Source organism: Nipponia nippon, unplaced genomic scaffold (assembly GCF_047370975.1).
Source record: "Nipponia nippon isolate SJK-2023a ecotype South Korea unplaced genomic scaffold, ASM4737097v1 scaffold_3, whole genome shotgun sequence".
Classification (NCBI taxonomy): domain Eukaryota; kingdom Metazoa; phylum Chordata; class Aves; order Pelecaniformes; family Threskiornithidae; genus Nipponia; species Nipponia nippon.
The window spans coordinates 17,725,082-17,748,250 of NW_028262347.1; the positions used below are offsets into that span (position 1 = coordinate 17,725,082).

Consider the following 23,169-nt stretch of genomic DNA (forward strand, 5'->3'; position numbering starts at 1 on the left):
GGGGGAATTAGCATTATGGACATGAAAAGGCAGGAAATGGTGTATTTTTTTTTTTTTAATCAACTGCTTCAAGGGAGAAAATGAGAAATATTTTTGAGAACAGCTTTCCTTTATATGAGAAAGCAGAAACTCCATTCCTCTCTCTTTCTCACATCATCTGTGTTTATTAACTCTTTTAGAAACAAAACATCTCTTACATCTTTCATGTAAGCCAGGCTAACACAATCCACACAACCATCAAGGCAAGTGCAGGAGCCTTGTAGGGAAGGAAGATAAAAAGCTTTCTTTTATGCTTTCTTCTAAGCATCAGAGGCCTAAGAAAACTGCCTGAAACCCTCCACAGTTCATGTGTAGTACAAGGCAGACATTGCATGAATTTATGCAGACAACCTGGATCAGCCCTTTGGTGCATCTAACCCAAAATCTTGTTTCCAGCAGTGGCCATGAGAGAACAGGCAAGGAAGACTGTAGGAAGAGGGCAGACACGTATAGTAACATCCTCCTCCTACTCTCCCAGCCTCTAATCATCTTTGACATAGTTTATATCTGTTTAGCAACTCTCAATGGATTTCTCTTCCATTAATTTGTTCTTGAACCAGACTGTAACATCTCCAACATCTGTTGGCAAAGGGCTCAATAGGCGGACTGCTTGCTGCACGAAGTGCTGCTCCTTTTTATTTATTTTAAACCTCGTTCTCTCATAGTTTTTTTTGATGCTCCTGAGTTCTTGCATCTGGTTCTGCCAACAGCCTCAGCCATGTGGCACATGAGTCCAGCTAATGGTCTTTGAATAACCAGTCAATAATAACTAAATAATAACTGAATAACTAAAAAAACATTAGAAATCGCCCAGCACCCTGAAGAAGCATGACCATAGGCTATGCTCTACCTTTTGTAACCTGGTTTGGGTGTTTCTGAGGCCCAGGTGTCAGCTCTGTTACGAAAGTGCATTGTGGGTGCTGCTCTGCAAAGGGGTATCAAAATGGAAATAAGCATTAGATGTAGCATAATCTATTTCTTTGGAAAGAAATACTTCAGATCAGTTAGTTATAAGGGTTTTCTTTCTCCAAATACTGTTTTTCCCCCATTATGTTAAGTTTATGAGTCTATCTTTAAAGAGACTCTAAATCTTTTTAGCTCCGATTTGTGTTATATGCCGTATCCGAAGTCTTAGCTTGTTTCTCCAGCACGCAGCGTCTAGCACGGCACATGCATTTCACACTCCAGTGAGTGCATTATAATGCTGATGTCCAGCAGGTAAGTGTTTCACTTGAGTGTATTTACCAATTATTCTTTAAAAGAACGATCTTTTTCTTCCTGAGTTTTTCAGATGCTACATCTTATTCCATGTTTGTTGCCTATAAACTTCTCATAATCCAAGGAAAGATGTTTCTAGCGGCAGCAATTGTTAATTCAGATAAACAGAAATTCTGAACGTGCATAAAGCACTTTTCCAGCCACAAAATCTCACAGTGCTTCAGTCTATGCAAGTCAAAAGTGGTGAAGTGCTGGGTGCCAGGCAGAGGGCACCCCAAGCAGGAGTGTGGCAAGGACAGGTTGCAGGCTCGGCTCTGCCCGGGGCAAGCTTGCTGGAAGCGCTTGAAAACACACACAGGTTGCACTCCTGTTTGGGGTGAGCCACAGCCCCGCGAGGACTCGCGGTGGCAGCCTGTGACACCCCCTCAGTGGTGGGGCTGCTCTGGTTTTTGACTGACCCTCTGCCAGGAGCAGCTGGGCTCTCTCTCTGCTGGAAGGGCAGCTGCTCTCACCCTGGGTCTGGAGAAAATATGAAGGAGAAAGAGAAATGTAGGGCTTGGGGGGGCCCTGGTGATATGGCAGAAGCAAAGACATCCTGACAGCTGGGTCTCATCTGACTTTCAACAGGTTGGCATTTACATTTTATTTATACATTTAACAGAAAACAGGTAATTAGCTGTAAGATAGGTCATAAAACAGCAGTAATATAACATAGATCATACTTGATGTAACACTGTCAGAAAAAACATGTACATAAGCCCACAAGATACCATGCATGGAGAGTAAGCATGAGAGACTGCTCCCCAGGTGCTGGTCCCAGGGAACTCCCGAAATTCTGGCAGCAAGTGATTTTTATGGTTCAGTTCACATTCTTCCTTTCCCTGTAAACAATTTGGTCTGGATGTAAACTGTTAGGAAATGCTAAGACAGGACAAACACTCAGGGCTGTGCAGAGGCCATGCCAAGCTGGACTCCAGAGGTGGTTGGGACTTGGGGCTACCTCCACACGGCTGCCTGTTGCCAGGGCAGAAGGGCACACAGCCATGTGGCTCCTCCGGGCAGGGCTCTTCAGCGGTCTCAGCTCAGGCATCCCTTCCCAGGACACGCAGCAGCATCCAGGACAGGCACTCATCCTCCATGCTTGTTTTTACTCTTGTTTTCCCGGTGCCTGACTAAAGACCTGTCCGTCCTGAGCAGGAGCAAACCTCCATGCACATGGCCACTCGGTTCTTCTGTAGGTTGAGGTCTGCTGCGAAGGGTGGGTGGACTTTAAGCCCTTCTAGGGAAGCAGGGTGAAAAATCAGGAGTAGATCTATAGCAGCTAATTTTCTCTCTTAAATTGTACCTGAAAAAAATAACTCAGTGCAGTGACCTCCATGGGGTTACTATGAGGTTAATTTCAAGGCTGTATTATTCTTTTTTAGCTCCCTTTTCCAACTTCCAATCTGCAGTTGATTTTTTTTTTTTTAATTGGCAGAACACAGGAATGTCCCAGAGATGCTTCTGGGATTGCAGTAGGAATCAGGTAGGGACAGCGGGGCTTGGTATATTATCTTCATTTTTAAAATGTTTTATCAATTCCAGAGCTGAAAATACATTTTTAAAAGCACAGGCCCTGAAGTGCAGAATCCCTTTTCTGCAGCAAATCCTTTCACCAGGGAACTGTGGAATATGCCACACCTCAGGTAACTGAGTGGACAACCAATGCTTGAACTTTTAGTCCATTTTATATTGCCTCTACTTTTAAGGCCCAGTCTAGCTCATCACAGTCAAAATAATTGCCATTAAACTGCTCTAAGTGTCTGCCTATACAGTAGCAGGCGGCCACGGGAAGGGCATGCCGTTTGCCTGCTGAACAAGGAGCCTCCAGCCGATACGGTTTGGTGGCTGAATGGGAGCAGAGTCCCTTTCCCAACCTGCTGCCCTTCCCTTGTGTAACACTTGAGTCCTCTGGGGTCTGCAGAAATGGGATGTGTCTGATTTCCAGCATGAGGACTGTCAGAGAAACTGCCTGTGGGACACCGCAAGGATAACACCCGTAGTGGTGTATTTAAAAGCCACATCTTTTCTGCTACCTGGACCACTGCAGGAGACAGAGATTTCCTTTCTTGATTTCTCCATTGAAACTAAGGCCGTTAATTTCCCAACTGCTTTCTGTGGCAGTCCTAGCTTATGCCAGTCTTGCCTTTCCTGGATCAGCCCTTCCCTTGGTTGGCACAAGTGTCTATGTGACAGTGACAGATCAGAGCAGCCACCAGAACTGGGTTAAAATGAAGCTTGCAAGAAAAGAAAAACAAAAAGGTTCATTTTAACCTTGATCGGTTCCTCAATCCTGTGCTCCACATTGTCAGGGGCAAGTAAAAGAGTGATGCCATGGGAGAGTGAAGAGCAAATGATGTGTGAAATGACAGCCTAAACTATAAATGGATGGAGATGACCAGTCTCAGTCACCTGGCTTTAGACAATATAAAAATCCTCTTTAAGTATTCAAGTATTTTTATATCCTTAAATTGCTGTTTCTCCCCTTTCTGAAACAATATCTCCACAAATGGAGAGTGGCAACTGTGGCAGAAGAAAATGAGACCGGTTCTGTGTGCATGTGTCTGGGGCCAGCAGCTCTCGGCCGAGGGCCCAGCCTTGTCCCTGGCTCCCCCAGCTGCCCAGGAGACCCTGGAGGGACAACATCTCATTTTATTTTCCTGACTTCTTGCAGCCTGTGGAGACTGGAACAGGACTCTGCTCTCCTCGAAAGAGCAAGGATTTAGAGGCCGTGCCAGGTAATCCTGGGAGATGCGTGTCCTAGCTCGCACACACTGCTTGAACTGGAGCGGATTTATTCCACTCTGAATTCCTACCTTCAGGAGGACGCCCCAAGGGGATGAATTCTGACCTGCAGCTGATAGGGATGGGAGGAGAAAGCTCCAGTGCTGCCAGCCAGCCCTTCACCCCTTATATTCCCCTTATGCATCAGCCGCTGTCCTATTTCTGGAGGGAGAGGGGCCAAGGATGGTGGCTATAGGCCCACTGCAGGTACCTTTTCATCTTTGGTATCTCATTTTGACTATTTGATTGGAAAACAAAAGGAGGCGCTAAGCTGTCACCGCCGAAGTGTCCTGGACAAGCGGTCCAGGTTACCAATGCTACCGAGTACAGGTACTGCTGCTGGCAGTTGCTCCTTGTGGGCACGGACACCTGGGGACCCGGCTTTTGCTCCTTCTGAAAGATACCACTAGGGATTCCTGCTGGCATTACAGTGCGAAACGTGGCTGGAGTGTGCTATCACTGAGCAAAGTATGGGAGGAAAGCCCCTTTTCGGGCGTGGGGTGTTCAAACTCCAAGCTGCAGCAGGGGGATAGGAGCAGCCCATAAGCAACTTGACCTTTGCTCTTGCACAGAAGTGGGACCCCACACTGCTCTCGGGTTTCTAAGGTGCTCTTGGTTGAGCAGGTCTATGTGGTCCTTTCCTCAGACCAACTGGAAAATGACTGCAACACTGTTATAAAAACAAGAAATAAGTGAATCTTCTGGAGCTGCAGAGTCCTACAGCTCCAAAAGCAACATAAATTTGTCAAGGGTCCCCATCACTCTCAAAGTGTAAAGAAACAGGATAGAGATAAATGTAGGGGAAAGTGAGAGATGTACTGCAAGGTTGTTATTTTGGGGTATGAATTTACCTTTTCACTAAAAACAAGGTCTTGGAGTTTGCCAAGAGCCTGCACTTAGTTCTGGATCCTGTGTCTTTGCTGCCCTTTTTATTTACAGAACACGCTGCAGAAAACAGTTGTTATTTTAAAGACATGAATATTTTTTATCTGAGTGCTATTGCCTACCAGAGATTTTGCTATTTTTTTAAAATGTTGGCTAATTTTGTGTTTTGAGTAGGAAGCTTCAATTTCACACAAATTCTACACATGCTCTTCTTTTGATATCCAGCAGTTTGGGCAAGATAAACCTGCAACTGAGACATCCCTCCACTAATCTCTATGGCTTTTATCAGGATTTTATTATTGCTCACCTTACTGTGGACTTTGAGAAGACGTGGGGAGTATCTGAAGTAGTTTAAAATCATTTAACCTTTAAAATATCACTGGGATGCAGGCAAGTATCCCTATATATCCACCCAGCCCCAGTTTTTGATTTTGGTTTCTAACTGGTGAATAAAACAGGGAAGGCAGGGCCAGGTGAGGTGCTGGCAGCGATCTCTGTGGGGAGCCTGTCTCTCCCCCGCACTGTGCTAACCACCTCTGCTCCCGCTCCAGCTGCCTTCCCAAATCCTCAGTCCCCTCCCGACACCTCTGTGCTGTTTGTTCTGCACCACCCCAGTGCTCGCAGGAGAGGGGACCCCCTCGGGCACCACCCCATCTCACCCACGCTTACAGTGGAAGGGAGCACCCAGGCAGCGTTGAGGGAGGAAAAGTCTCTGAAAAGCAGCAGAATAGAATTAGCAACGTCTTGCACATCAAAGCAAGTCCTAAAGCAGGCAAAGCAGTGGCCGGGGAAGATAGCGACCCAGCCCCAACATCCCCCCTTGTCTGTCCATCCACCTCGGCACAAGGTGGGAGGCAGCGGGCAGCTCCAGTGCCGGCACCCTTAGCCTGCTCCATGGCTCATCCATCAGGAGCGACGAGGAGGAACTGCACTTGGTATCGTCCCAGGCATCTGCCTGCCAGGCTTGCTCTTTAAAACAGGCTGTCAAGCACAGATAGCTGTTGAATCAATAGAGACTTATTCTACAGCCCAAGCCTGGTAGCTGTCGATGCCACTTCTGCCAGCACGGGGTGGGCTGTGCCGCTGTACACCAGGACGGATCTGGGCTACGAGGGAGAGGATACCAGCACTGACTGCCCAGTGCCTGTCTCAGATGACTGTGAGAAAGCAGCCAAACAGGAAGACTTCAGAGACAGCGTCTCTGGGTTGCCGCTGCCAGTCTCCCCCGCCAGCGCCAAACATGCATGTTTGCCAAGCACAGAGGAGAGTTTGGATTTACTGCAGTCAGTCAGTCCTTCGGATGAGATGTGAAAGCAGAGGCCTCCTCCACCAGCCCCGCAGAACCTGTCACATGTCCCGAACAGACTACGAAAATCAGCCGGCATCCAGATCACCGTCTCCTCTTCCACCAGACAGCTTCTCATGCCCATCCCAAGGCTGTAAATTGCTGTGGATAATAGCTGTGACGTTTATCCAGACCGTGGCTGCCTACCTGTGCTTGCGCGGAGGGTCCGGTGCTTGATGGTCCCATTGGAGAGGTGGTGTCCAGCTACTTGGAGCTCGTGTACTTGGTGACAGCCTTGGTGCCCTCCGAGACGGCGTGTTTGGCCAGCTCTCCCGGGAGCAGCAGGCGCACGGCCGTCTGAATCTCCCGGGAGGTGATGGTGGACCGCTTGTTGTAATGGGCCAGGCGGGAGGCTTCTCCAGCGATGCGCTCAAAGATGTCGTTGACAAAGGAGTTCATAATGCCCATGGCCTTGGAGGAGATGCCTGTGTCGGGGTGGACCTGCTTCAGCACCTTGTAGACGTAGATGGAGTAGCTTTCTTTCCTGCTCTTGTGTCGCTTCTTATCGCCCTTCTTCTGGGTCTTCGTCACGGCTTTCTTGGAGCCCTTTTTGGGGGCAGAGGTGGACTTCGCTGGCTCCGGCATCCTGAGAGCTCTTTCTCTGGGTCTTGGAGCTGCTTGGAAAGAACACCAAAAAATCAAATTCTTTTTTATTCTTCTACAGTATAGTTTTACTGAAAGATGAGAGCATCTGAGTTGCGGACAAGCGACATCTCTGAATCTGAGACAAACACCCCATGACACCGTGCAAGCATTTTTGAACTGCCAGTGAGAACTGCTCTGGTTTGTGTATGGTTTTTTGTTGTTTTCTGTTTAAATTCCTGTAACACCAGCCTTGCAAACATTGCTGAACCCAGGCCTAGTTGGCATCGATTTAGTAAATATGGGCTGGGGGGGAACATATTTCTGAGAAGAACATTGCAGTTCCAAAGAAAACACTAACTGCAGCATGGATTAAATTAAATCTTTCTGGAATGGGCTGGAGACTGTTGCAAGATATCACTGAAGCCACCTTTATATGATGGTCAAAATGATTTTATATGGTTATTACAATCTCCAACAGACTCTTTTTTTTTTTTTTTTGCATGTAGGTCAAAGTTTATTTTGAAAGTGCTTGTGTTTCTGTGGCTATTGTTTTACACCATGTATTCCAGTGGAACATAAAAATTACATAGTTTTAACCTGGCTAGCTGAGCTACTGGAATCTCTCCATATTCACATTAGCTAGCAAAACCACCAGAACCGAAAAGCTCAGAGGAAGTGGCAGGAATCACCTGAGGGAGAAACAGGAATGTGGATAGGAGGCAAAAATCAAAGTGCTTTCGGGCTACGTGTCAATGGAGAGAAGCTACGTGGACAGAAATTGTTTCCTGCTATTTGGTGCTTTTTGCTTTCGGGACAGCAGGCCTCCACCGGGCAGGTTACCTCAAAGATGCCTGATCCCCTCTCTGAGTGTTTCTTCATTAGGCCACAACCTGCAGAGCCCCGACCTGCAGCTGACTGCTGTCATCCAGAAGTGCCGCAACAAAAAGATAGTATGTAAACCTGTCATAAAACTGGGTGCCTCCCCTACACTACAAATTTACAGGTGTTTTACTACGTGCATCAAGGGAATAACTCTGTTGTAACTGTAAACAGATTTGTGTTTCAGAAGACACTTTGAGTGCTCCCATGAAAGGCAAGGCTTCTCCAGGCTTTGCTGGAGGACCAGCTTCCAGCATCACCGCAGGGCACGGGCTTTTATTGCTCTGTGCCTCCTTTGAAGATGACCTATGAATTACGGTCTGTTGGCCAAGAAAGACTAGACGAGAAAAAAGAGCTTCAGGGCTGATGGCACATGGGAAAACGGATAGAAGTAAACAGGAGAGAGAAATCTCGGATGTAACATATGGTCTGCACACAGAGAGGGACCTAAATGGTGTCTGTGCCAATGCGACGGCTGCATGCTCAGCCCTGCCTCTCCTCCTTCAGAAGGAATGAGATGCCACCCTCCATGCCGGCCTGGTTTCTCCACTATTGTCCACATCTGCAACCAAAGCCAGACACAGCAGCTGTCTTGCAACCAAGTCTTTAAAAAGTTCCTGGTTGCTCCTTGTGGGAGCAGATGCCTTCCATGCCGAGGCTGGATTTACACACCCACATCTCGGTGGATACCAGCTCCTGCTTCCAAACTGTGCAAGAAACCTCTGCAGCTCCAAACCCTCGGTACGTGAGCTGCTGCCTTCCACCTGCAGCAAGCACCAAGGCTGCTGCTGGCTGCTTTACCCTAGGAGGCAGCAAGGCTGGGCTCTGGCAGCCGCATGGTCTGGCAGGTGATGGGCAAAGGGCGACGCTGAGCATTTCAAGTGGGGGTAGGCCCAGCCACAAGGGCATGCTCGGGATGCTAGGGAGCAGGGAGGCAACGTCTCCACCACAGCCCTCCAAAATGCCCACCTGGTTAGAAGCGAAAGTTGCCACCAATGTCCTTAGCATTGAGTTTTTGGTCAAGCAAGGCAATTTCTTCCTTGCCATTAACGGCAGTTTTGCCTTTGTGAGGCCTGAGAGACCTGTCCAAGTTTCCTTTGCTTCATCTTGCAAAAGGAAGTATTTTGTCAGTCCAAAATGGGACATTGTCTAATTAGGCGGAAAAGGCCAGCGTACAGGAAAACTTCATGTAACAGGCTGCAAGCACACCACTAACTCCTCCCTGCACCAGAACCTCAAACTGCTCATGACTAAAGCATACAAACATTAAAAAAAACCCACCAAAACTGGGTAAATACATATAAATCCCTCTCAAATCCTTGGAATAACTAGCAATCTAACATCAGGTATGGAGGATAGGAACAAAAAGAAAAGAAAAAAACAAACAAATGTATTGAAAGCTGTTGATGCTTTCTTCTAGTTGTCTTTGGTTTATGAACATCAATATCTTTTCCCAGTTTCAGGAAACCTGTAGTTGTAACATATGCCACCTGGCAATCATAAACTAACATATTTTGCTGACTCTTTGAAGTTAAAGGAAAAGCAGTTTCATAGGAAGAGGAAGGGGATGGGCACATTGTGAGAGTAGTTCTCCTTCAGGTGAACTGACCCCCTGGCAAAGCTTCACAGCCCAGTGAGCTGATCTAGATGTAAAACCATGGACAAAGACCATGCCCAGACACATGTGGGATGCTCAGAGAAACGTGGACTCGAAAGACACGGCGTGGCAATACGCTCAGTTTGAGCATATGAAAAACAGTGTCACAGAAATGCCAGAATCGTGCAGCTGGAAGGAGCTTCCAGAGCTCCACGCTTTGCTTGAGGGTACCCAGGCGTGCCCTCCTAGATCAATTTCTTAGCTCTTCTTTAAAACCTCCAAAGACATGATTTTCATCGAACTATGTGCTCAACTCTGCCACCTCATCCCCTTTATTAATTTTTCCAGGCATTCTTCCCAGTGGAGGCATTTGGCAGGGCAGGTGCTGGGCTGCCCTGAAAGTCCTGGACACCCTTCAAAACTCTGACATCTGCCCCCTTAAACACCACATTTTCTTCCTCTGGTGAAACCACAATTTTTCTTCCTTTCTTCCTCTACTTGGGAAGCAATATCAGGAAAAGAAATCCCCTATCACTCTTGTTTGCAGACCTGAAAAGATGTCTTTTCAATGGAAAGGCATTTTTCCAAGAGAAGAACTAACTGTGCACTTGCTTCTTTTTCTCATGAGCTAATTTCCTGACTGAAAAACACCACAACTGAAAAATGTAAATGACCATTTCTTAGACTTTTAAAAAAGTGTGTCCTTTTAAAATATGTATTAATTGTTAAACACACTTGTACTGTGGCTTTTAAAAAATGAATACAGCGCCCAAGAGGCACCAGAGTGATTTCATATGTCTCCAGAAACGGTCACACCTACAGGACATCTTCGTCCATTTGACTGGCTAACGCTCTCGGGTAGTGCAGCCAGGATCTCGCTCTTCTCCCACGTATGGCTGCGATGAGGGAAGCAATGATGACAAAGTTCAGAGATTAGCGCAAAAGCTTTGGTGCCCTTGCTTCCCTCCACCCATTTCTTTGCAGACTATTTAACAGGTAAATAACACCTTCTTTGGGAACAGGTCGTCTTCCTTCCAGTTTGTTTGGGCAGTGCCTAGCACAGAGCCTGATTGTGTTTGCCAGGTGCTAAATAAATAATGTTAATAGTGGCCAACCGTATCACCAACCCTTCTGTCAACAGTGTAATGCACTCCACAGGCAGGTGCTGTTCTTGTATGAAGATAAAAGCAGTGGGATTATTCTCAAGGTAGCTGTGTAGACAGTTTGTTGAGAGAAAACTAGGTGACCTTTAAAAAATGGGTGGTTTTGGATGAAGATAGTTGCATTTCTTTCTTTTTCCTTAAATAAAGGAGAAATCCAGAAGAGGTTAATAATTATTAGTTTTTGCATTTGGAAGCGTTGCCATCGTGACTGACTTCTCTACTATGAGGGTGACTGAGCACTGGCACAGGTTGCTCAGCAGAGTTGTAGGGTCTCCATCCTTGGAAATACTCAAAACCCAACTGGACATGACCCTGAGCAACCTGCAGCTGCTGACCCTGCTCTGAGCATGGGCTGGACTAGATGGTCTCCAGAGGCGCCTCCAGCCTCAGCCATTCCGTGGCTCTTGGAGACTGAAGCTGGGTACCTCCCACCTAGAACATGCTTTATGAGCTGTGCTCCCCCAATGGACACTTCCTATGGGATACTGCAGCCAGAGACTCCCACAAGGACCCCTAAGGAGGGGAGATGGTGCTCATCTCGAGGCCCAAGCCACCGAGGTCCCTGGGACACAGGGTATAGCCATGCAAGAGGAGGCACTCTGAAGCATCACAGTGACATTTGGAAGGTTTCAGGTTTCTGAGGAAAATCTTTGGACACGTTTTTTCTTTACAGCTTTGTATGCTCTGAGTCAATCAGTTATCAGTGCTGGCATTTTTTTCCCTCCTCAGAACACCAACAACAAACCCAACCACTGTATTTTTTCTTGCTGGCTCTGAGCAGCAGCCTGCCTGCTGCTAGAAACCAGAGCGGTACAGAGTGACAGATACATCTTCCTTTGTGTTGACACCCCTTTCTTCAGCATCATTAAAAGGAAAATGAACTGAAAACATATTCAAAGATACAAATCACCACAGTCTCTCAGATCTGAGATGGGAGAGGAGCCCTGCTGAGAAATCCCACATGAAGCCTGATGCTGTCTCTGTTTTCCCTAGGCCTGATGTATTGATGGAGAGAGAGACAGACAGGGAAGATCCTGCAGCATTTTTATTTGGTTTTGGCCTTGCTGCTGAGTCTGTAGGACGAGTGCCAAGTTAGGCCAGCAGTGTGCATGGGTGACCACGGGTGGACTATGAGCTGGCCTTTTGGACCCCTCCTGATGGAGGGGTGGAAAGAGCACTTGGATCTTTCCTTCTTTTTCCTATTAAAAGCTGTCCTTGCTGTGATGAGCTCTGTGGCATCCACTGTAAATCCCCATACCCACCAGCCTGCTCCCTTGCTATAATTTCCTAACCAACCATAAAAGTTACATTTCTAGAATCGGTACTTTGTTCTTAGGAGGTTTTGGTGAAAAATTAAACATTTGTAGGAAAAACTCAAGCTCTCATCTTTTGGACATCTGATATTCTGATATTTGCTAATCTTCTGATGATCTATTTTAATCCTTGGTAGAGTAAATGAGAGCCAACGGGCATTTGCTGTTTATTCTGCCCATTAAATAGGAATGTCCTGTTAGTTCTGTTCAATTATTGTCCCTTTCCTTAGTTTCTCTTGCTGTACAAAATAAAGAAAACTTGGTTTTACTCCTACACATCAAGAAATGTAAAGTTAAATTAGCTGCTGCCTTTTTTTACTCTCTCTGAAACACAAAGAAGGGCAACAAATTAGGGAATGTTTCCACCAAAAGGAAAAGGCTTTCTAATGGCTTCATCTGCTCCAAAATGCTTCTACGAGGACAGACAGCAGATCTGGTAAACACAGTTTACAAACTACCAGATGTCAGCGAATGACTGTTGTTTCAACAGCCTACTTCTGCAGACTGCAAATCCCCTCCCTTTTATAATGTACAGCGATTTACCTGGAAGTTATTAAGCAAGAATTTGCTCATCCAACAGGTGCCGTTAAGTAGTAATAACTGAGAAAACAAGCAGATGTTTTATGATTATTTGGTAGCAAGCTCTGCCTTAGGTAGTAAAGCAGACCAGAAGTATCATGAGTCACCATGAGACATCAGTGATGCTGCCTCATGTGCAAAAACTGATAGTCATATTTTGCACTGGAAAGAATTTTTCTCTCGGTATGTTGTCTAGCATGTGATGATGAGGTAATATTTGCTTTCTTCTGAAGTAACGAGGAGGAGAATTTCCTAGAATAAGGTAAACCAGTCTGAAATGCCCAATTTCTTCCAATGGTGGAGGGACGCAGAGATCAGTTTTGGGATCCCAGGTCTCCTCCCAGGTAATCCAGTATCAATAATAAAGCCCCATCCCCAATCCCACATGCTCTGCTGTGTTTTATATGATTGCTCCTGTAACATTATCATCTAAATAGCTAACTTTTATCCTTGGATACACACATGCAATTCTTCTAGTGAAGAGATTCATGCTTGCATACTGGACCATGAAAATATGTTAAAACTGAAGCTGCCCCCTCCTCCTTAACACAGAAAGAAATGCTACAAACTCACTCCCTGACACAGATACACTATGTTCAAAGGGATCTTTAGATTTCTTTAGAAGAAATACAAGCAGAACAGAGCACTGAGATACACTGACATCCTAGCTCTTTGACTGATCCTTATCATTGCTTGTGTTAACACATTGCCTGGGAGTTCAGTACAGGATACTCCCTACAGTAATTTTTTGTTTTCTCTTCTTTTCTTTTCTTTTCTAGCATTTCCATTTATGAATTTAGAAAACACATTTTTAATCACCAGCAACAGCTTTAATTTCTTGTGCTACCTCTGCCCAAGCTGCAAATACTTCTCAGGGTTGTGGGGGTATCAATCAGAGATGCTTATGTACAAAGTAAGGAGCAGGACCCTAGATCAGAGCTCTCTGCAGAGAAGATACACTGAATTTTTAAAGAAAAGAAAATCTTAAGCAGAACAACAGAGAGACACAGTGCTGCAAGAAGAATGACTGTCAGGAGGCTAAATACTCCTGTCCTTACTCTGATTAAAGGAGTGCCTGAAGTCAATGGGGGTTTAACCTGGGTCTGAAACGACAAATACAATGTTTAGAGATGCTTAGCACCAACAGCCAACATTGATTTCCACTGGAATTCAGGAGGCTCAGTACTTTATAAAAATCAGACTCCACATTTTATCGTGGTTTTATTACTATGAATAAATAACTGAGTACTTAAAGAAGCTTTAGCATGACTTTTACCTGCTCTTTATAAGAGCACTCATTAGCTACCTGCTTTGGAATCTCTCTGATCTACACGCTTGACCAACAGGACCTAATAAATGCGAAGAGGAGAAATGATGTTTTCTGTAGATCAATAGCCATTACATGTTTAAGAGAGTACACCCAATACCAGCATCTGCTACAATTACACTCCAGTCAGCTTCCCCACAGAGTGCCAGGGTTTAAGAGAAACGTGTATTATCCCAACCACCCTCAGAAAGCCCTCAGCACTAACACAGTCCAACAGAGACCACAACCAGGCTCACTCCCTTCCTAGGGTTTTATCAGTAAGTTAAAACTTTAACCCAACATCATTAACTTCAGCACAAGCTTCCTCTCCAAGTTTCACAGTTCCAGTGCCTGACTACCCTTTCTGTGAAGAAGTTTTTCCTAATATCCAACCTAAACTTCCCCTGGCACAGCTTGAAGCCATTTCCTCTCATCCTATCGCTTGTTACTTGGGAGAAGAGACCAACCCCCACCTCGCTACAGCCTCCTTTCAGGCAGTTGTAGAGAGTGATAAGGTCTCCCCTCAGCCTCCTCTTCTCCAGACTAAACAACCCCAGCTCCCTCAGCCACTCCTTGTTCTCTAGACCCTTCACCAGCTTTGTTGCCCTTCTCTGGACACACTCCAGCACCTCGATGTCCTTCTTGTAGTGAGGGGCCCAACACTGAACACAGTACTCGAGGTGCAGCCTCACCAGTGCCGAGTACAGGGGCACTATCACCTCCCTGGTCCTGCTGGCCACACTGTTTCTGATACAAGCCAGAATGCCATTGGCCCTCTTGGCCACCTGAGCACACTGCTGGCTCATGTTCAGCCGGCTGCTGACCAACACCCCCAGGTCCTTTTCCGCGAGGCAGCTCTCCAGCCACTCCTCCCCAAGCCTGTAGCGTTGCATGGGGTTGTTGTGACCCAAGTGCAGGACCCAGCTTCTTTTGCCATGAATCCTTTCCATAAGCAACAGGCTTCTGTTCCCTTCATAACCCACTTCAACTCAACTGGACCCACTGGGGGTCAACCTGTCAGGAGCAACTCTGTGTCCTGGTGCGGGGTTTAGCTCCTCTCCTTAGACTAATTCAGTAAAGTTGCTCTGAAGACAGGGAGAGGTCAGAGCCTGCTAACCACTTACAGGCAGATGATCTCCAGCTGACCTGGAGCAATCCTGCTGGGCAGGAGAAGCAAGCAAGGCAACGCAGCTGCTCAGCTACTCGGCAGCATCACAAGCTGGACAAATCTCAGCAATTTGCAAGTACAGATGATCAGAAATGGGTGTGAGAACAAAAATCACAGGTGACTGGGTCTGTAATACTAATGACCCATTATACATCAGAAAGGTGTTTTACTTATTCCATGACATCCTATGCTACTGAAAATAAAAAGCATAGATTCAAAATAAATTGCTCTGTGCCTAACAGAAATGAAAATTGCTTCATCTTTGACCACATCATTTCAGTTTCCCTGGAAAAGCAGAAGACCATATACTTACTTAGTGTGCTGTATCTAAATAACTCCTTCTCCAATGGAGCCATGGTCTCTAAACTAATAATGATAATAAGCCTTAAGAACTGCTATGGCATTTAAGCAAACTATTTTTATGGATTTTATGGAGTAAAGGAGAATTATCAAAATTCTCGACTATTTTCATTGGTGCTGAAAAAGGCATACATTAAAAATGTACTAATTCAGCCACAGCCAAAAATACAAAAAGCTATAGCCCAACACCTGCAGGCCGTAAGGTGAAAGTGGGTGGGAGAGGGAGAAGAAGAAGCCCCAGCAGATGAGAGCTGCTTCCGAGTCGAGACAGGAGTTACGTGGGAGCCAACGCAGACACGCGTGGCACCTCTTCCTCCCACACGCTCCATCCCCAGGTTTCAGTAGGTTTCTGTGACCTTTTCCAGTGCTACAGATAATTTGTGTAGCAAAAAGAAACAAAAGCAGGGATCGTACCCCCAAATGTTTACTCTGGCCATACCACATTGACTAGGAATAATACGTATGGATAGAAAACCATGCCCAAGTGGAAAGCTGACTGAAGATCAGACCAAGGTCATTAAGGCTTTTAAGAGTGATGTGATGGGTACATCACAACACAAGTATTACCATGTCCTCAATGACTAGGGTGAAACAAGCCCAGCAAAACTTTTTAACAACCTTCATGCCACGTGTATGGGACTAATGCACGTACGTTCAACAGACCTGGGCAGCGAGCACCACCAATTCTCCTCCTACGTGCGGAGAAAGAGCCAGGCGAGGGCATGATGTGTGCAGCTGTAATCAATCATGACTGACATTCCTTCTAAATGAGAGTCTCTAACTTTAATCATCGTTTCCCAGTTACACTACCCACATTTCAGCAAGTCCTGAAAATGATTTAAAAAAATTAGCGGAAAGCATGCAATTAATGAAAAAGTCAGGAATATGTGAAAGCTGCTTTATCATGGCTGTAAAGCATGGGTGCCCAGGAATATGAAGTGTAAATGCAGGAACCGTGGGTACTGCACAGGTACATCCGAAAGGACTGCATGCCATGCCACAAGCTAAAGGGCAGCGAGCGGCACTGAGTCAGATTTCATTGCTACAGGATACTGAAAATATTGTAATGTGTGGATTAATAATTAATTTGGCATGGTGATAGCAATTTTACTGTAAAATAAAGATGCAAGGCTATTACTGGAGCCTACAGGGAAACAAAGATAAATGTCCTTCCCCAGATCTCACATCATCCAATAACCGGATCAGGAATACGATCCAGGACTGCTGACACCTTCCTCTGCTGCAGCCACTAGATCACATTACCACAGGCGGAGCGTCCTCTGAGCGGTAGAGGTCATCTCCTCTAGGAAGCAGGGAAATGGAGAGCCTGTCAGATGGAAAGAGAGGAGAAAAGCATGGCTGGGACAGCACGGCAAAGGTCCGCCAAAGAGGGGAGCTGGCTGCTCTCCAGAAATAGACAGGGGTGCCCACTAAGGACACAAGAGTTCTTGAAGGTAGAAGTAAATTCTGGCACAAGAACTGACAATAAGCCATTTTAAAATGTTCATGGATAAATTTACGCTGCAGGTGAGAAGAAGGAACCTCGCTTACATCCTTACATGGAAGTGGGAGGATGAGGGCAACAGAGGAGGGGAGAAAGACGAAGTAACCCGTACCTTCCATAGTTCAAAAACAAAACCTGATTTTTGTTTTTTAAAAAAAAGATTTCTAGGATATGGCTCCAGCAATAGCAAGTAACTGCTCTACATTAACCAGACAACATCTTTCTGTTCTGTGTTACTGTCCTACTGAAGAATTGTTATCAAAATGCACAGAGGTCCTTCATTTTGCACTTCTCTTTCCTTTATTCTTTTCTTTATTGTTCCTTCCTTCTTTCTCTCATACCCATTACAAGTGCCAGGAGGTTCAAAGCCCCAGCAGCCTTGCTGACACTTGGTCCCATCCACCATGTGATATTTGTACAGAGACTAACACATTACTTTGAACAGCCACGGGGTTGAAAAGCTTGCATTCCTCCAGAAACGCTGAAAAAAATGGCTTTCAGGTCAGGTTAGCCCATGTCCAAATTCCACATCGTAGAAATTGCCTGTGAATGGTGTTTTCATTTAGCTCTAATTTGTGATAGCATCATTATCACATGGACTTAGTGTGCTAGTCACTATACTGATACAAGCTAAAAAAGGCCATCTCCCTTCCAGAGAAATCAAAGCATAATTAGGGATACATCAATATTTACGTCAGGCAGGGGTGGAAATAGCTCTCTGCTGAAGCCTCGGTTGCAACCACTAGACCAGCAGTGAAGAAAATGGGGGTTGCTGGACAAAATGACAGCCCCAAAATGCCAGGGGTCCTGGCTGGTCAGTAGCAATTCAAACAAGTAAATGTAAGGCTTGCTTTTCTGAACACAGAAGGGTTTTCAAAGGCAGCAAGTTTAAAATGCCAGTGGAGTGCCACATTATCTGTACCCTACTGTTATTTTTAACCATCCGTGGCTCTATCCTCCTACACTCACTTTCCTCCTGAGGCTTCCACACCTTTAGTTTTCCCTACTGCTATGGTCTCCCAACCCGTTTCTTCCTCAGATGAAGTCCTCACCCTTTGCTCTTCTTCCTCCCTGCTGGTGCCTCTCTCAGCACGCACCCTCCGCAGAGCTCATTAGCACCTCTGCTTCAAGAAGCACATCTTTGCAGGTGACTCCTGAGTCCTTATCTTGAGTTGTGCCCCAGTTATCAGGCAGGCACAATCGATAAGAAGGACGATCGGGGCTGGGCTGAGGACCCGCAGTGCAGGAGAGGAGAGAATATGGGATTAATTCTGGCGTGGGAGAAAGAGGAAGGTGTGACAGGAACGGCAAGACAGCTGCAGCATCCGTATCTTCAGGGCAGAGCTGCTGTATCTGCAATGCATTTTAAGGCTTATACACATGAAGAACGGAAATAACCCATATTTATATTGGGTATGGTCAGCTTGTTCCTGATGGGATGCTCCCTGCCTCCTGTCTTGCAGCACCCCACTTGTTACCCAGTTATTTTCCAGGTCCCACAGAGGACCCAAAGAGGACTTCTCCCTTTCTGTCAACATGGCAGCAGCTTCCCTACCCTTCCTTCATCCACATTTGTCAACAGTTCAGTTCTTTTGGTTTTCCCTTTTCCTTCCCATTCCTTGATTCTGCCTGCCCTTTTGACAGAGAAATGAGGAGACACTTACCAAACGCTTTCCCTAGCCCTCCTTCACACTAAGTGCCGAGCTCCGGAGCGCTCTCAGCTGTTCCTTCCTCTCTGCCCACCCTGCACCTCATTTCAAGAATTTCTTCTGCAAAAATGTCACGCACTTTTCTGCTCAAGCTTCCTCTCACTTTCCAGGATAACTCGTGTCCTCTTTGTAACTCCCAATAACCTTCCTGGAGGTGCACTTTCAGTTCCTCCTACCCCTTCTTCCACTGCCTCCTGCGCACGCTGTATTTATTGTATTGCCACCTTTGCGTTTCGTTCTCATTCCTGTCTTCTTTTGGGTGGTAGTTTCTGCTTGACAAATATCAGCCTACTACATACCATCTCTCTCCTCCCAAGAGACAGGGTCACACAGGTTATACAAACAGGTTATAAGGAGAGATTTTATGTGCCCAGAAGCATGTCCATTTTTCCTGACTCTGTCTGTTGGCCTAATATAAACATTGCCTCTGCTGACAAAACTTTGCCCTCTTAAATCCCTGATCATCGCGGCTACAACCCCACAGTTTCCTCCTCAGCACACACCTCCTGCAACGATTACCTGGGGGATGGTCCTCTACCTTCAGCTGATGCATCTCAACTCTCCAGGTGGCACATCTCATGTCCGAGATGAGTCCTCTGCAAATGGAAACTCTCTCTTCCCTGACCCTGGGGTAAATGCCATTTTTTAACAAATAACACAGAAAAACTTATTGCAATGGACCGCCTGTGTATTTTCACCAAATTCAGAAAAAAAAACCCTATTCTACAAGAAGTTTTACGGCTGATTTGAAAGATAAACAATCCCCCCTGACAGATCGTATCTTCAAGAGGGTCGGTGAAATAATATGACAAGGGTGGTGATTAACTCTCACCACAAAGGAAAATGTTGAGTTGATGTAGGTGGCATATAAAATCCCCACTCTCTTTATGAGTCAGGTAAGCTGCCAGAAAGTGGAGGTGGAATCCGTGGGATGGAGGTGTTTTCATTCCAGCCAGTTAGTGGTATGCTTTTTGAAAGACAAAAAAAATAGTTTAATTATTAAATCAGATTTTTTTAAAACTAAGAGTCTTATTTAAACAGCAAAATCTAACGTTTGCCCTTGATCCCCAATGATGCTGTTTGTAGTCAGTGATAGTCAAGGGGAAATATTATGAAACAACTCCACCCCCACCCCCTGAAGTTAATGTAGCATTTTTCGGTTATGCATCTATTCTTCCATCTCCCACCCAATGCACATGATCCTACAGTCACAGCTCTCTCCTCTCCCTCTGGCTCCAGAGAAAAAAGGGAAGCTGAGATCCCAGCCTCGCACCACGGAGAGCCCTCTTCAGAGGCAGAGCTTAGCTCTGACAAGGAGAAGAGCATTTTTCTCCCAATAGCTCCACAAAAGTGGCTTAACAGATGTATAAATCAAAACAATTGGCAAAAAAGAAAAGCATTTTGTGGGGTCTTATTTTGGATTAGTCCAGGATTCAAGGGATAATTTAAATAGATGGCAGTGTCGCTTCTCTAAAATTATAGACTTTTTATTACCAAAAATCAGAAATTTAGAAATGTGAAGAAAATGCCATCAGGTCCTTGGGGTCGGGGGCTTACAATCCTCCTCTGGTACTGTCAGTGGGAGCACAATAACTGCTCTGTTCACAGTGCAGCCTGAGCGAGCTGCTTTCTCAAGTCTGCTTCTGAATTTAGGAACATTTCCCACATACTTAATTCTTCAGTCTACCCGATACGTGTGTTTGAGGATGGGCAGGAGCAGCGTATTTCAGGTGCTGAGAAACGGATGCCATAGGATCAGGCTATTGACATGAGTCATTTCTTTGCTTCAGCTGGAGAATGGAAGATATGGAGTGGAGTAGAGATATATGTATACACACACACACATATATACATATATATGTAAATGTAAGTCAAGAGAAAGGATGGAGGAGGACAATGACCAAAGGAACAATGTGGAAAAAATATGTCAAGAGATGATAGAGTAAGGCAGTGAACTCAAGTGAGATGTCAGAAAAGGAGACATAAAGACAGGGTATAAAAACTGAGACAGAAGAAGAGAAATAAAAAGATGGAAGAAGGAGAGGATATGTGAAAGGGGACAAAAATGAGAGAAAAGGTGAGAGTGGACAAAAAATGGAGAGAAGGGGGAAGATAAAGTAACCAGCCAATGTTTGGCAAGACAGAAATACTGAGGCATAAATAAGGCACAGAGAAGAGAGATGTAGAGGGTCATAAGAAGAACGACCTTGCGCAGGAGAGAAGATGTGAAATAAGCAGTTGGAGAAAAAAAATCACCTGCCAGAACAGCACTTCGGAGAGTCACGGTGAGAGGTGCTGCTGCCCCAACGAGGGACAGAGTCGAGCCCTGGGAAGTGAAAGGCTAAACCCAAGGAGAACAAAGGTTGAGGCCAGGAGAAGACAAACGATACCCTTGTACTACCTTGCTGCCTTTTGTCTAAAATAGAAATCATGAAGGTCATTGAAACTGCCACTTGGATCTTACATCTGAAACTTTAAAAAACCTAATTTTTTTCCCAATACAACCCATCTTCTTCCTTCTTCTCTCCCAGTGTTGGACTAAATTAATTACTGCACACTCCACAGTTATACCTCCCTAGCAGGGAAGAAAACCCCAGACACCATTATGCCTAAAGCAGACCTTGCTCTCTGGCTCCCTTTGCGTATAGAGGCTTCTGGAGAAATGTTTTAGTAGACAAAGCTAGATTTCCTGCAGCTCCAAAATTACCGTGATGGAGTTGGGTATTATTAGCAGGATGAGGAAAGCAAGAGGAAGCAAAGAGGGGTATATGCTCAGGGAAAAGGCTTTTTTTGTTTTTATAATTAGGAAATCTTACCAGTATAGAGGGAAAAAAATTGCTGCTGGTAAATAATCTGTCATTCCTTTGCAGATCAAATAATAGGAACAAAAGGGGAGGGTGTGGGAAGTACATTCTTATCAGATTCTTTCTGTTATAAACATGTGTTCAATGTAATAAACACATAATCAGGAAAATAACAGACTATAACAAAAATACTATGGAGGCTAGAGAGTAAAACCCCAGGAAGATCAAACAGTGTTCCCAGGATAGCACCAGTCTGAGAAACCAGAGCTTTATTAGTAGTAACAGGAGCAACATATGGAGATGAATGAAACTGTGTTTGTAAATGTGATATGCAATTGCACACTCTCGCTTGGCTTTCCTTTTTCACAATCTGACTCAGCCTCCACATGGCTCCACTCCCCCATCTTTTGATTCATAAATTCTGGATCTCAAAAAATAAAGAGTTACAAAGACAGCAAGCAAAGGGCACGAGATGACGTGAAATACGAGGACGCTGGCGAGCGCAGAACGTGCCGCCAGTCACCAGCCTGCAAACGGACAAATCTGCCGGAGAAAAGCAGTGGAGCCAGGGCCATCCCCTCCGGGGGCTCGCCGGAGGACGCCGCACAGCAAACCACGGCTCGTCTCCGTTGCGCTAGAGGCAAGCGCTGAGGTAGACAAATCTATTACAAAATTGTATAATATTGCTTACGCTGCATGGCAGCCGCTCCGTTAGGCAGTCCCTGCATCGCCAGACCCAGGAGATGGGACATGAGCGGAATGAGAAATAAAAGGGTTTCTTATGGCACATACTCCCTGTGTTTCTTAAGCTACGAAAAAGAGATCAGGGTTAACAACGCGCAGCGCAAAACACAACGAACGGTGCATGAGCAATGGTGTACATCCCTATATGCTTACTAAATAATTAACAAACATACACAGTGTTGACATAGAGGTGTCTACACACAGGAATGACCCCATCCCTGCAGGCCTGGGCTCCTGAGCGTGTGCGGCGAGGCTGTAGATGGCCAGCCCAGCCCTTGGCACGGTTGGCCCGCTGCAGCCGGTGCCACGGTGCGGCCCAGAGCAGGTACCCCGGGCTGGACTGCAGCCCCCGGGCCGGCCGCCGCCTTGCCCAGGCTCGAGCATGTGCTTCACCTTCAGCCCCCGGTTAACCGGAGCGCAATTAGCTCCGGCCATACGATTCCTACGATTACAGCAAAGCGCAGGCAAGGCTGTGTATCTGTCAAGCCCGGAGCACAACGCAGCCCTGATCGTGCTGGGCTCAGGATCTGGCCACAATGCACGCCACCGCTACCCATACATAGCATTACGGTATAGGCTGTATAACAAATAGCATACTCAGACAGCGCAATCCCCGCTGCAGACTGCTCCGGTGTGCAATGCATGTAGCAGAGGGCAGCACGGACTGCAGCACAGCCAGCCAGCGCAGTATGGAGGATCTTGCCTGCTAGGCGTCTGGACTCCTTCGCAGGCGAGCTCCAGGCGCCGGCGCGGCGCAGGGCAGGTGCACGCCGGGCGCGGCGGCGGCAGCGGCGGGGGGCTGCTCGTTGCCGCTCCGCGCAGAGCCTGCGGACGCCGCGGCGGGCGGACCGCGGAACCCGCCTCCGCCGCCGGCCGCGGCAGCTGAAGCCGGGCTGCGGCCGGCGGGCGCCTCGCTCTGCGCCGCCGCCGCGCTCCTGCGGGCCGGGCCGGGCCGCGCCGCGCCGCCCGAGCGGCCGCCCCTGGGCCGCCCATAGGCCACACCGCCGGCCCCGCCCGCCCCCGCCTCTGCGGGCTCCCGCCGCGGGGCCGCCGCCGGCCGGGGGCGGGGCGGGCGCGCAGCGCGGCCCCGGCGAGCGGCTCGGGCGCGGCGGCGGCGGCGGCGGCGGCGGCGGCTGCGCAGGGCGCTC

The 23,169-nt window shown here is 46.7% G+C and overlaps 1 protein-coding gene across 5 annotated transcripts; it reads right to left on the bottom strand.

Annotated features, from left to right (window-relative positions):
• Window positions 1–1,866: 1,866 nt before the first annotated feature.
• On the bottom strand, window positions 1,867–22,850 carry LOC104010714 (histone H2B 5). Of its 5 annotated transcripts, XR_015706362.1 has the most exons (3): window positions 21,969–22,018; window positions 5,635–6,924; window positions 1,867–2,602 (listed from the first exon to the last, which is right to left on the bottom strand). XR_015706362.1 is itself a non-coding variant. In XM_087764837.1 (2 exons), exon 2 carries the CDS (start codon window positions 6,893–6,895, stop codon window positions 6,515–6,517), a length of 381 nt encoding a protein of 126 aa, XP_087620963.1. In that variant the 5' UTR covers window positions 6,896–6,924; window positions 22,725–22,850; the 3' UTR covers window positions 1,867–6,514. The 5 variants fall into 5 exon arrangements, 4 of the variants coding, with proteins under 4 accessions (XP_087620963.1, XP_087620961.1, XP_087620962.1 ...); XM_087764837.1 differs by lacking the exon at window positions 21,969–22,018 and adding an exon at window positions 22,725–22,850 and having other exon boundaries at window positions 1,867–6,924; XM_087764835.1 differs by lacking the exon at window positions 21,969–22,018 and adding an exon at window positions 22,619–22,844 and having other exon boundaries at window positions 1,867–6,924.
• Between the last annotated feature and the right edge of the window lie 319 nt (window positions 22,851–23,169).